The sequence below is a fragment of the Tubulanus polymorphus genome, chromosome 11 (assembly GCF_964204645.1).
Source record: "Tubulanus polymorphus chromosome 11, tnTubPoly1.2, whole genome shotgun sequence".
NCBI classification, from domain to species: Eukaryota; Metazoa; Nemertea; class Palaeonemertea; order Tubulaniformes; family Tubulanidae; genus Tubulanus; species Tubulanus polymorphus.
Genome location: NC_134035.1, coordinates 8,234,421 through 8,246,251, shown reverse-complemented (window position 1 = coordinate 8,246,251; position 11,831 = coordinate 8,234,421). Strand labels below are relative to the sequence as shown.

Below are 11,831 nucleotides of genomic sequence, written 5' to 3'. Positions count from 1 at the left end.
ATGTAAATGCTTTAGCTCGTCAATATGCTGTGATATTGTCTAGCGATGACGGACTGAGGGACTACACTGTCTTTCCTGAGAATATGGGAGAATGTGGGGTCTTGCGCTCGGTTACTCAGCGTAGAAAGTTGGTATTCATTTTTCATTGTTACTGAAGATTATTATGGTTTCTGGAAAAGTAATGCCTGATCACTGCGTATCAACCCGAATTTGCCAAAATCGAGATATTTTCTGTCTAAACGACTATTTCATCTTATTATTCAATTCGCACCGACAAATACGAACGGTGCTCGGTGAACAGTGCTTAAAACTTAGAAACTAAATGAATAGTTATGGTCAAAGATACATCTTTGGGGCAAACCGGTGAACATCACAGTAGAACTCGCTTAATTCGGATTTTTCGATCCGAAATTTCAGTTAATTCGGATGAAATATTTGGTCCATTTACCCGAACCCGTGTATAAACTATACTATAATGCATAATTCGGGGCAGTCCCTAGTCATCCGAATTAAGTCAGTTCTACTTATATCAAACAAGCCGGTATATAGTTCAATAAACGGTGTAGGGTACCACGTGCGACAAAACAATTGTCTTTTAAAACTTTAACTAATGCTTCACTCTTCGTATTATAGAAAGTGGATGTATGGGTTACATATATGCTATTCGTGTTTGAAAAGCTGAGCATCTCATTTTTTCAGCTCATGTCGTTTATTTCGTCTACTTATTGCACAATTAACCTAACGAAATTTTACCTTTATGTTATAAGTATTATGAGACAAATAAACTAAATCATTCAATTCATTCGAGCGCCTAGTTTTACTATTATTAGATTTCCAAGATTTCGAGCTTCTATGCACTGTTTTATCCCAGTGGAGGTTATGCGTCTGACGTCACAGCGCGTCACATTGGCCATCAGCAGTTCTCGTTGATTTAGATTTCTTATGATATGAAAAGTTTTTGAGGAGGTTTTCGATCGTGACACTACCGTTCTAAGACGAATACTGCAAAAAAGAGTCATGCACTAATCTTAAAGTCCAGTACACGTGTACTGCGTATACATCACCCAAACACTATAATTCACTTCCGATAATCGACTCGATAAACCGTGTGTGTGCGTTATAGTTTCCGCGAATTTTTTCACCCCGATCCAAAAGTAAATCGTATGCATGTAGGTGTGTTTAAAACCGCTGCGGTTCGAAAGGAGCGTACGTAAACAAAAAATAGTTGCAGCAGCTACACGTGAGCTGGAATTGTTGTTGCTCGCGAGCGTCGGTTTCGGCTCCAGGGTTTGTCATTCGGCATCGACGATCACTCGGATAAGGTTAGCATCTCCTTACACAACTCAAGTACCCATCAAGGTAGGTCGCTATAATCATCTAAGTGAATCATCATTCGTATTTTCATCGTGTTTAAAAATCAAATTCGATTAGTGAACGATTGATCTATCGTATCGATAATCTGGACTCTGAATGTAAAAAACAATAAGATTTCTAGACGTGTTCTAGTTGCTGTTCAGGAAATCATTTCATTTGTGAAAAAAGAAATACAAAAGCATCAAAATGGAATACAACAATACAAACATGTAATTTTGTAGTTTATTCTAATAGTTGTAGTTATTTAGGGTTTAGTTTATCCGATTGAACTGCAATCGTATTATCCGTTCTAGTTTTTGTTCAAAACCTGATTTGTTTCCGTGTTTATTGGAGAATAGTAGATTTGGTCATCGAAGGAAAGGTTCGTTCAATATATATAGCATTGTCAGGAAGATATTGAACAGCCAGTTAATGAAATGCGTGGAAAAATGAGATCCACAGTTTCAGTATTCCACCTAATGGTGGCTGTTAGCAAACAGCCGATAAAAAGATTTTTAGTCATCATTTGCTTTTTTTCTTTCACATCGATGGTACCTTTTCATTGCACTGAATACTGACTACGTTAAAATTCAAAGGGCCCGAGAAAATTCTCAAAATATTCCATGTGAATGAAATCGATTCCGTTCTTTTTTTATAGTTCCGTTGTTTGGTAAACGTGGCAAAAATTCTCGTTTTTTTTTTGTTCTCAAGACAAATATATAGATATTAGATGTATATGATACGTTTCGATGATTCGATTCGATAAGTTAGTTTAAAGTTTTTTTTTTCATTCATCATAATCAAATAATGTGATTGTCAATGAAACAAAGATAAGTAGAAAACAATGTATACAAAGTTACAAAGAAAGAGAAATATCTACTGGAAAAGTAACGTACCAGACACATAAAATTTGTTCTAACTATCAAATGGCTAAAGCAATGATACTTTTTTTCCACAGTGGCCTCTCATTAAATTGCTTAATTCCATTAAAATTTGCAATCAGTTCATTTCTATAGCTGCCGGGTCTTTGGCCTGATGATTTTAAACAAAGTAATGTTCAGGGTAGTAGGCGACCGGCCGGGTCTAGTTTTAAGCTCAGCAAACGGAGAAACAAGATATCAATTTCTTTAGTCTAAATTTCTTTAGTCTAATATTCAAACCCCGATTTATTATACCTCCCCAAATTCGAAAATTCCTCGAACTTTACATCGCAGTCTACCACCGGAAGCGAGGAAATTTCTTAATTTCAGACAAAGTCTCAAGTTTAAATATAAGATTAAAAAAAGAATACTAATAGATATAGTGCGCGAACGAATAAATGCAGGTCACCGGGTAAGAAAAAGTATGCATCGGTATTCGCGCGCAGGTTCGGTTCTATTTTTACACGGTAGCTAAGTATAAGCTTTTCGTTTACACCCGATACTGGTAGGCGGGTAACGCTATAAACGGCTTCTTCGTTACGACTCGTCGAGGACCGGGTGCAAAACCGGGCGCAAAACCGGGCGCAAAACTGACTGCAGTACGTTATTCGACTAAAGCTACGATTAAAAAAACGATCTCGTTTCTCCGGCGAGGCAAAAACATAGCACGTAACACTTACAAAAATAAGCCGCAACCGAGCGAAGCTGGAATCATTGACATATAAAGTATAAATGGTTTACGGTTCGAGGGCGAATCGGAGAGACGTTGAAGTAAAACATATTCGAGGCAATTTGATTCACTTAAAATATTTTTAGCTTATCAATATTTCATTTAGAATATGTTCGTTTGAGAAATTCTGAATACACGCGATGAGTACGTATGTGATACTCGATAATACTTCGAAAGTTTTGAGATTTCTATGCAAATTAGGAACTACTACATCATACTCACGTTGGACTTCAACGAAATATATCCGATATACAATCCGATCAATAAAGCTGATCGAGATTGATTTTGGTTATTTTTGCTTTTTGTATTACGGAAAACATAATTCTAGATATTTTGAATACACACACACCCATAATGATGTACAATCTTACTGAAAGTAGACTTTGTTCGAATTCCACCATAACATATTGTAAATCATAGACTATCGGTTAAAATTATTGATAAATGTTTCTATTTTTGCTTAGCCTTTTTTCAAATTATGATCATGCTAGCAATAACAGACCCGGCAGCTATAGATATTAACTGATTACAAATTTTATCGCGTGACTCGGCCGATAAGGAGAAACGAAGGATGATTTTTCTAAAGCCTAATCTGTCGGATTTCTTATAGTGCAAATTGTTTTGTGGACGATCAGATTTTGGGTTAGAACCGCCAAAATGAATCAACAACACAGGAATTGTTGTTATACACCGAAATGAATTTAAATCGAACGATTCCCTATATAGCTTTACACAGTATATTCATTCGTTGTTGCATCAGAGTTAACGGAATTTCTATCGCGCGGTGGTAAACACATTGTAACTGTTAGGAGCGATAGGCGAATTATTAACAGCAGGAATACCTCATTTTTTACGTCATCGACATTTCGATCGTATAGGATACTGATCTGTCTACTAGTAAATACGGGCTGTGTATTTTTTCCTAGCGAAAATAATAAACATTACTCTATATCGCGTTACTTCATATTGACAATTAGGTAACATATCTAGCACGTAATTCATCAAGCTCATTTAATAAAAAGCGTCGGTAGGTTCGTTTGACAATTTTCGTCAGATCAACGAGTTGCTTACTTATTTCCACGCTAATCCCATGAACCGCACTGAATGTACCACCACAGACTGCTTCATATTAATCTTTTACCTAAACATTTCGGTTTATTCGAGAAAGAAACTATATGTATATAGAGAGAATCCCACGCTAATAAAACGAGAAAGATGAAGTCCGAAAAGTTTCCTTCAAGCTAATGATTTATTGATTCACCGTTTCAACTATAACCTTATAGTCATCTTCAGGAATTAGGCTATAGTCGAAACGTTGAATCAATAAATTATTAGCATAAGGAAACTTTTCGGACTTTATCTTTCTCGTTTTATTGGTGTCGGATTCTCTGTATATCGTTACAACACGGAATGATAGTGTTTCACCAATGGTTGATACTATATAACTAAAAGAAAACTAAACATTACAATAAACGTACGTCACGACTTCGTCCATAACTTTTTCATCAAAACAAAGAAACTAACTGAATTTCGACTAATATTTTCATCATAATTTTCAGCAGCAATATGCCTTGGAAGCCACCAGTAGTCGAAAAGTGCCCAGGATGTAACAAGGCTGTGTACGCCGCAGAGGAGAGACTGGCTGCCGGAAAGAAATGGCACAAACAGTGTTTGAAATGTGGTGGGTATATACACTTTAGACGGACGTCACATATACACGTCATACTGGCCGTCACTGTTTACTTCAGATGATGGTTATTACGACATGCAATGGCATAAAACGTGAAATAGCTACATCATTCGTTTCCGATAGTTACCGAGTTCATGAATGAACCACGTGGAATTTCATGTAACAACTATTAAGATATAGTTAACCAGAGCCTTTGTCCTAAATAACTACCTCGTGCGTCATCTAAGTAATTCTTTTTCTTTTTGAAAGATATAAAAAATATTTACATCTAAAATATGTGATGGAAGTTCCTGTGGTTAAAGCAATGGCAATCTAATATCAGGATGTATGAAATTTCCGTGGAAGGGAATTTCCGTGGAAGGGCATTTCTATCATCGAGATTCGCGAATAAAATGCTAGATAATAATTGTTTCTTCTTACGAAAGTAGTATCGAATGTCGCCGTATAGTAAAGATGTTCTGTGTCACGAATTTGTAGGAATGTGCAATAAGTATCTGGACAGTACTACGACGTCGGAACACGAAGGCAAGGTTTACTGTCGCCAGTGCCACGGCAGGAAGTTCGGACCTAAAGGCTACGGTTTCGGCGGCGGTGCCGGTGCATTGAGCATGGACACTGGTAAACAATTCGGCAACGAAGCCAGCGAGATGTCGTAAGTAGCCATTTCAAATCTCTCAAATCGAAAACCGATACATATATGACAAACGCCCTGGCTAGTTGAACAGTCATGGCTACTAAAGCTAAGCTAAGGTAACCCATGCGACTGATGGATTTACCCTACGTGCTAACGATTGCATAAATAACCAAATTGGCTTAGGTCCAAAAAAAATGATTGTTGTATCCCAAGATAGTTCTCCAGTTGAAATAAAATCAAAATGAGCTTAAACTGGTCTTGAACTTAAACAAGGAAAAGGTTAATTCATCCGATGCCACGTGTTTCGTTACTAATCACCTAACGCTAGCTTTCGGCATGATTCTCGTTAACATCATAGCTAGAAAATACAAGACAAATCTAGCAGTCAGTTGGACAGCCATGACTTGAGTCCAAAAAGGGGCATTAGTTTGTCTTGCAGAACTAAAATGGCCATCGACTGGTTTTAGATCTAAACTGCACATGTCGGTCTTACTATGGTGGCTGATTCGGGCCATACTAAAAAATTTGTCTGTACGGTTTGAGCAACGATAAAAAGATGTTCACATTAGCCTGTTTTTGGTTTTCTCGAGCGAGAATTCAAAACATTTCGGTTTTCTCGCGTGAGAATCCAAAAAGTTTGGTTTTCTCGCGCGAGAAAACAAAACGTTTTGGTTTGAAAAATTTTTCTGACTGGCTATAGAAGCTGGATAAAAACTTTTTACATTGGCCCATGTTTTTGTTTTCTCGCACGACAATACCAAACTCGCGCGAGAAAACAAAAAAACGGGCCAAAGGTGAAAATCTTTTTATCGTTGTTGCTCTAGCCGTGCAGCATTTTTTTTACTATGGCCCGAATCAGCCACCAAAGTCTTACAGTCCTATTAAACGCAGAATAAAGCAAACTAACTTAAAAGTTTATTGACGCTTTGGAAAATGATACATAAGATACGTAACATATATCAATTACTTTGAAACGCTAATATCGATGACGTAGTGCACATCGACTCGCGCAGAACCCATGTAAACATTATTGTAACGGGTTTTACGGCGTCAAAAAACCCAACTAAATGTAATTTCTCGTTTGTATCTTTCAGGAACGTACCGTCTGATGCCGCTCCGCAATAAACGTTCAACTCGTAGTGACAGCGTCATCGCGATTATATATAAATAATATTATATATATATCTTCTGTATATACATCGAATCGGTCGTTTACCAATGTCCGCGTTTTTTGAAAAAAAAATGAATTCTCGCATCACAAACGCGCGCGCGCGTAGAACCGAGTGAAAATCGGCACGCTTTCAGCTGCATATCATATTATACATACATTTTAGAATCGCGTAAAATAAATGCTTATATATGCACGACTGTCTATAGAACGGACGGAACAGGGGGACCGGCAACAACGACATACCACCAGAACAGAACATCATAGAGAACCAGGACAGAAACGAGAGGGGACGGAGAGTATATAGGAAAGATAACAAAATGAAACGAGCAACTTCTACGGCCATTAAAGTTTGTTTTAGTTAAAGAAGTTAGTCGTATGCCGTTGTTGCTCGTTATAAACACGTTGTTATACGCTTTTTCATATCTATATCTATCTATTTATTTATTTATTTACGTTGACAGTTATCGCTGCGCATTTTTAAGCTGCATTATTATTTTCTCTATACACACGAATTGAAAAACGAAAAACGAAATCTTGTTTAAATCAGTTCTCACGCTCGCACACACAAGTCTCACTTTTATTAAACTAACGTTATTGTTATCATTGTATGTTATAAATAATCTCGAGAAGAGAAAAAGCGGTATTGATTCGTTATATGCGAATAACTACATCCGGGCACCCAACATCGGCAGACGAAAGGTATTTGTTTCTGAGACAGACTCTACATCCCGGCGTAGCATGGATTGAAAAATGGAAGAATAGTTCGTTATTAGTGGGTGGTGAGGGTGTTCGTTTTACGTCGACAATAATTCGAACTATATATGTAGTTATCGACTGTTTTTCGATACCTTTCGTCGATAAAAAAAAAGAGGATGGTCGTATATACATCATTTATAATGTAAAAATGGAACATACACGAAGAGATATACTTCAATAAAACTATCAGTAAACAAAACGATCGGTTCATTCAAGTTTTTTAATTGGTTTTTTTCAGTATTTGAGGCTTGACCGCAATAGAATGAATTTGTAACAAAATATATCCAAATATAAAAGATCAGGCAAAAGCAATTGATACGTTTTCTCATTTCTGCCGAGCTTGAATTAAAAGTATTAAAAAAGAATTAAAAGGTCGGCCGCCTATTTTACTCTGTACGTTACTTCTTTTTAAATTATGATCAGGCTAACGATAACAGACCCGGCAGCTAATAAACGAACTGTTTACAAATTGAAATTGCGGTTTATAAAAAAAAACGACCCGACCTCACTTTTGAATCTATACAATGTAGGTTTTATCTTATTGTATATTCTCAAAGTACAAATGAATTGGTAATCCATTAAAATCTATCAAATTTGAAACATTTCGTCGGTTTGGGTTCATGAGGGTAGACGTTTTAGTTGAATCCACAATCCATTGACTCCCTCCGCCTTACTCGGTATCAGTCAATTCGGTAAGAAATGTTTTCAAATCAGAGAGTAAGCCGCAAGGAGTCTACTGTGGACCATTATCGAGGTACTATAATTGCGAAACCGAAACATTTTCAATCAGTGGAATCTATGCCCCCTCCACCAATCGAACGATGAGGATCAGCTAAAACATTGTCATTCTGCCACATGGCGACTGGAAATGTCAACAAAACTTCATTAAAAGAATTAATCTTAGGCTGACGCATTAGCACATCGTCACACAGAGGCAGCTATTATTCGAAACCCGAAGGGTAGTTCTACGGTAACAATATTGACAAAAAGGGCACTTTTCCAAAATTTCTGGAGGGGGAGCTGGGGGTTACTGCTCCGATAGTATGAAGAAACGTTGCCGCTGCAGCTACCTACGTTCAATCCTTAAATCTCCACCGAAGAAGCGATCGATTCAAAATTGAAAGTCGCCAAAAAACAACACTAGACAACAAGAACAATTTACCATACTTTGTCCAAAGACTAGATTTGTTTTATTCATTTGATTCATTTATTTTGAGTTTCGATGACATCATCACCACAACAACGTATGTATGTATTATAGTACATGCTAAAATCTCACTCAATCTCGTCCGACACGCGCTGTCACGAACGCGACCTTCTTCATATATATAATATACGGGCGAAAGAGGTTCATTTTATTACACCGTTTCAAAACTTATAAAGCAACAGATTTCCTTTGGTAATAATAACTTCATCGTTAAATCGTAATCTATCGTCGTAATAATAATAATAATAATAATAATAATATAATAATAATAATAATAATAATAATAATAATAATAATAATAATAATAACAATAATAATAATAATAATAATAATAATAATAATAATAATAATAATAATAATAATAGAATTAATACAAAATATCTTATACACATTAATCAAAATAATATCTGATTAATACAATCATAAATCACGAGAATTAGATTTTTCAATCATTTTGGCTATTTCTCTAAAAGCACAGTATTTTGTTGGGATGCAACCAACAGCAAGCAAAGGAGACACGCGTTACTGTCAGTACGAAATGAGCGCCAAGGATAAGGTAATATTTTCGTATAAGGCTGAAAATGATACCTTGTTTCTCCTATATCGGCCGCGTCACTTTTTTTATCTGCCGGGTTTGGTATGGCTTACTTGATCATGATTTTCAAAAACGTAATGAACAGGGTCAACTTAAAGTTTAACACAAGCTCAGCAGAAAGGAGAAACAATGTATCAATTTTTAGCCTAAACAGCCGATTTCACGGGAAACCCTTGCTGAAGTTTAGTTTCACGATCGGATATTTTTAGAAAAAAGCCGATCTTACAAGTAGCTTTAGTCAGTAACCGGACTGTTAGTCCTATTCAGTAGAACGAAATAATCCAACATCAAAGAAAACTCTAAGAGAATTTTAACGTTTCAACTCAAATGCTTAACTTTTTTTCAAAATGGCTCATAGAATTTGAGATGAAAAGTCTAACTACGCTAACAGTATCTCTAGTCATTAACCCCGATTGAATGGTTTACTTTCAACACAACAGGATATCATACTGACGAAGCGGCGAGTTACGAAAAAGCGATTTGATTTTGAAGCAACGGCTATAGTTTCCAAAACTGAACACGACGCCGTTTTGCAGTCAAATACTCTCTCGCGCGAACTCCGAATTAGATATTCATTAAGTAGAAAATGAGATTCTTAAATCGATTCAGATTTGAAGAAAAAGTTGATAAAACGGCCGAATCGAAAAATACTGAATAACACGACGCAGTCGAGCCGGCACCGTCACACCCTCGCGCAGAGGGTTCTACACGAACTACTCACTGTAATTGGTATCGGCTGGATCAAATTGGGGTCTTTATTGGACAATAATTTGTCCCGATAGTCACAATACGATTGTTACAATATTATTTGAAGTACATGTATTCGAACGCACGAATTTAAACCGTTTTACATTTAGACTATCATTATTACCCCATACGATCAATAAATACTTGGTTTAGTTGAACTCATTTCATAGTTTTTCCAATGTTGGTTAAGACGCAACGATTAAAACGTAATCATTTTACTGGGTCAATTTCAATAATTGAAAACACAAACGGCCGATGCTTAACTGCATCGCATGTTATACCGTAAAAAATCCGGTGGGATTTGAAGCTTAAGCCGGGCGGGCACGACAGCATTCGGAAACGATCTGACGGTAGAAAATAAAGATTCGTCCGAACAATCGTTTTATCGAAAAACTGTTTTATTCCGCAGGGCACAGCACCAAGAAAACAAAATACATTCGTGCCGTGAAACCTCACATTTTTTTGTTTCATATGTGTCATCCTCCTCGGCCGGGTTTTGAACCCGATGGCATCGAGACCGCGCCACAGCCCGAAATCCTGCTTCACTAGCCCGAGGGTGCAGCTACATTCGCAGCTTAGATGATGCCGTTATTAGCCAATCAAATATCCCATTTCATTTTAGCCAGGTCTTTCCATTTATATTTTTCCGTAAAATTTGCCTCAGCGAACCTGCACTCCCACGCTCTAGTGTTGCAGGGGTTAGTGCCGTGTCTAACGATGCCATCAGGTTCGAATCCCTGCCGAAGGAGGATGGTGATTATGTCTGTGCGCGGGCGGCTTAAGAGGTTTTAGCTTGCAACGTAAAATAAGCGCAATGAACAGCACAAAATACACATATTAATACACCTCAAACACCATCTTCTAAAAAATATAGGTACAACGACACCACGCGCGGAAAAGGCGTGGAGATCAGGTGTGCATCAGGTGGGTGAGCAAGTGAATACTAAATTACAGCAACCGCGGTCACAATTTTCGTTTATGAATCGATTTATACACATCACGGACCCGGTTGATAACCTACGTACTTATTACCCGGAAAATTGTCCAAGACCTTCACAGAATACAAGTTTGCGACAGTTGGTTACGCGTACGGATTGGTCTACGCGTAGAGCCTGGCTCGGCGAACCAAACAACCGGCGTTACCTACCAGGGCTGAGTGAACCAATTACTAGAGGCGCTTTTACGAAACTGCATCTTTGTAAATCGATTTAAGTTTCACGCTTATGGCACATGGTTTAGTAAACCCATTTGTTAAATCAACGCGTCAAGGCTAACGCGACTAGTTAGTCTAGAGCCCATCTTGGTTCTAAAGCTATATAGCCAATCAAAATATCTAAGACCGGTCTTTTACGATTTAGACCACTTTTGGACTTTTAGAGTCACGACGCTCTACCAGCTGGACACTGGGTTCAACTGTCAATAAGTGTATCCTACGAGCAATCATCAGGTTAATCTGACTAGCGCCAGGTTGCTATTATCAAACCGCAGACGGCAAGCGATCGGTAATGGACGATTTTCTGGGAATGGTCTCGCGTGAAGCATACCAGTGAACATATACATGTTAAGATAATCGCTCCTAGGTCTATCCTTGGAGTAATCAAATGATTACTCCAAGGTCCAAGGTCCGTGGACAGTTTATACGTCCATGGCGTATCATACGAATTTGGCCGAGGCCGGAGTAGCTTTTTCAGCTATACAGACCCCAATAGCTGCCTCAAAGATACAAACTCGTTAATATTTCATTTCTCTAGAATATTGTTGTGTGTGTCTGTGTTACAGTATACCACATAGATATATAATATATATATATATATATATATATATATATATATATATATAGATATATAATATATATATATATATATATATATATATATATATATATATATATATATATATATATATTATATATATATATATATATATATATATATATATATATATATATATATATATATATATATATATAATATATATAATCATCGTCATCGTTTTTTTTAACAAAAATATATAATTATCATTATCATC

At 36.9% G+C, this 11,831-nt stretch overlaps 1 protein-coding gene across 2 annotated transcripts; it reads left to right on the top strand.

Moving 5' to 3' along the window:
- The first annotated feature begins 1,212 nt into the window (after positions 1–1,212).
- On the top strand, positions 1,213–7,453 carry LOC141912621 (muscle LIM protein 1-like). Of its 2 annotated transcripts, none has more exons than XM_074803925.1 (4): positions 1,213–1,359; positions 4,563–4,684; positions 5,171–5,345; positions 6,422–7,453. In XM_074803925.1, exons 2-4 carry the CDS (start codon positions 4,570–4,572, stop codon positions 6,450–6,452), a joined length of 321 nt encoding a protein of 106 aa, XP_074660026.1. In that variant the 5' UTR covers positions 1,213–1,359; positions 4,563–4,569; the 3' UTR covers positions 6,453–7,453. The 2 variants fall into 2 exon arrangements, with proteins under 2 accessions (XP_074660026.1, XP_074660027.1); XM_074803926.1 differs by having other exon boundaries at positions 1,221–1,359; positions 4,566–4,684.
- The last annotated feature ends 4,378 nt before the right edge of the window (positions 7,454–11,831 follow it).

Excerpts from the sequence above, each read along its gene's own strand:
- LOC141912621 (XM_074803925.1), top strand. The coding sequence starts at position 4,570 with ATGCCTTGGAAGCCACCAGTAGTCGAAAAGTGCCCAGGATGTAACAAG. Across the intron at positions 4,685-5,170 it reads CAAACAGTGTTTGAAATGTG|GAATGTGCAATAAGTATCTG; the intron begins GTGGGTATATAC and ends ACGAATTTGTAG. Across the intron at positions 5,346-6,421 it reads AACGAAGCCAGCGAGATGTC|GAACGTACCGTCTGATGCCG; the intron begins GTAAGTAGCCAT and ends TGTATCTTTCAG.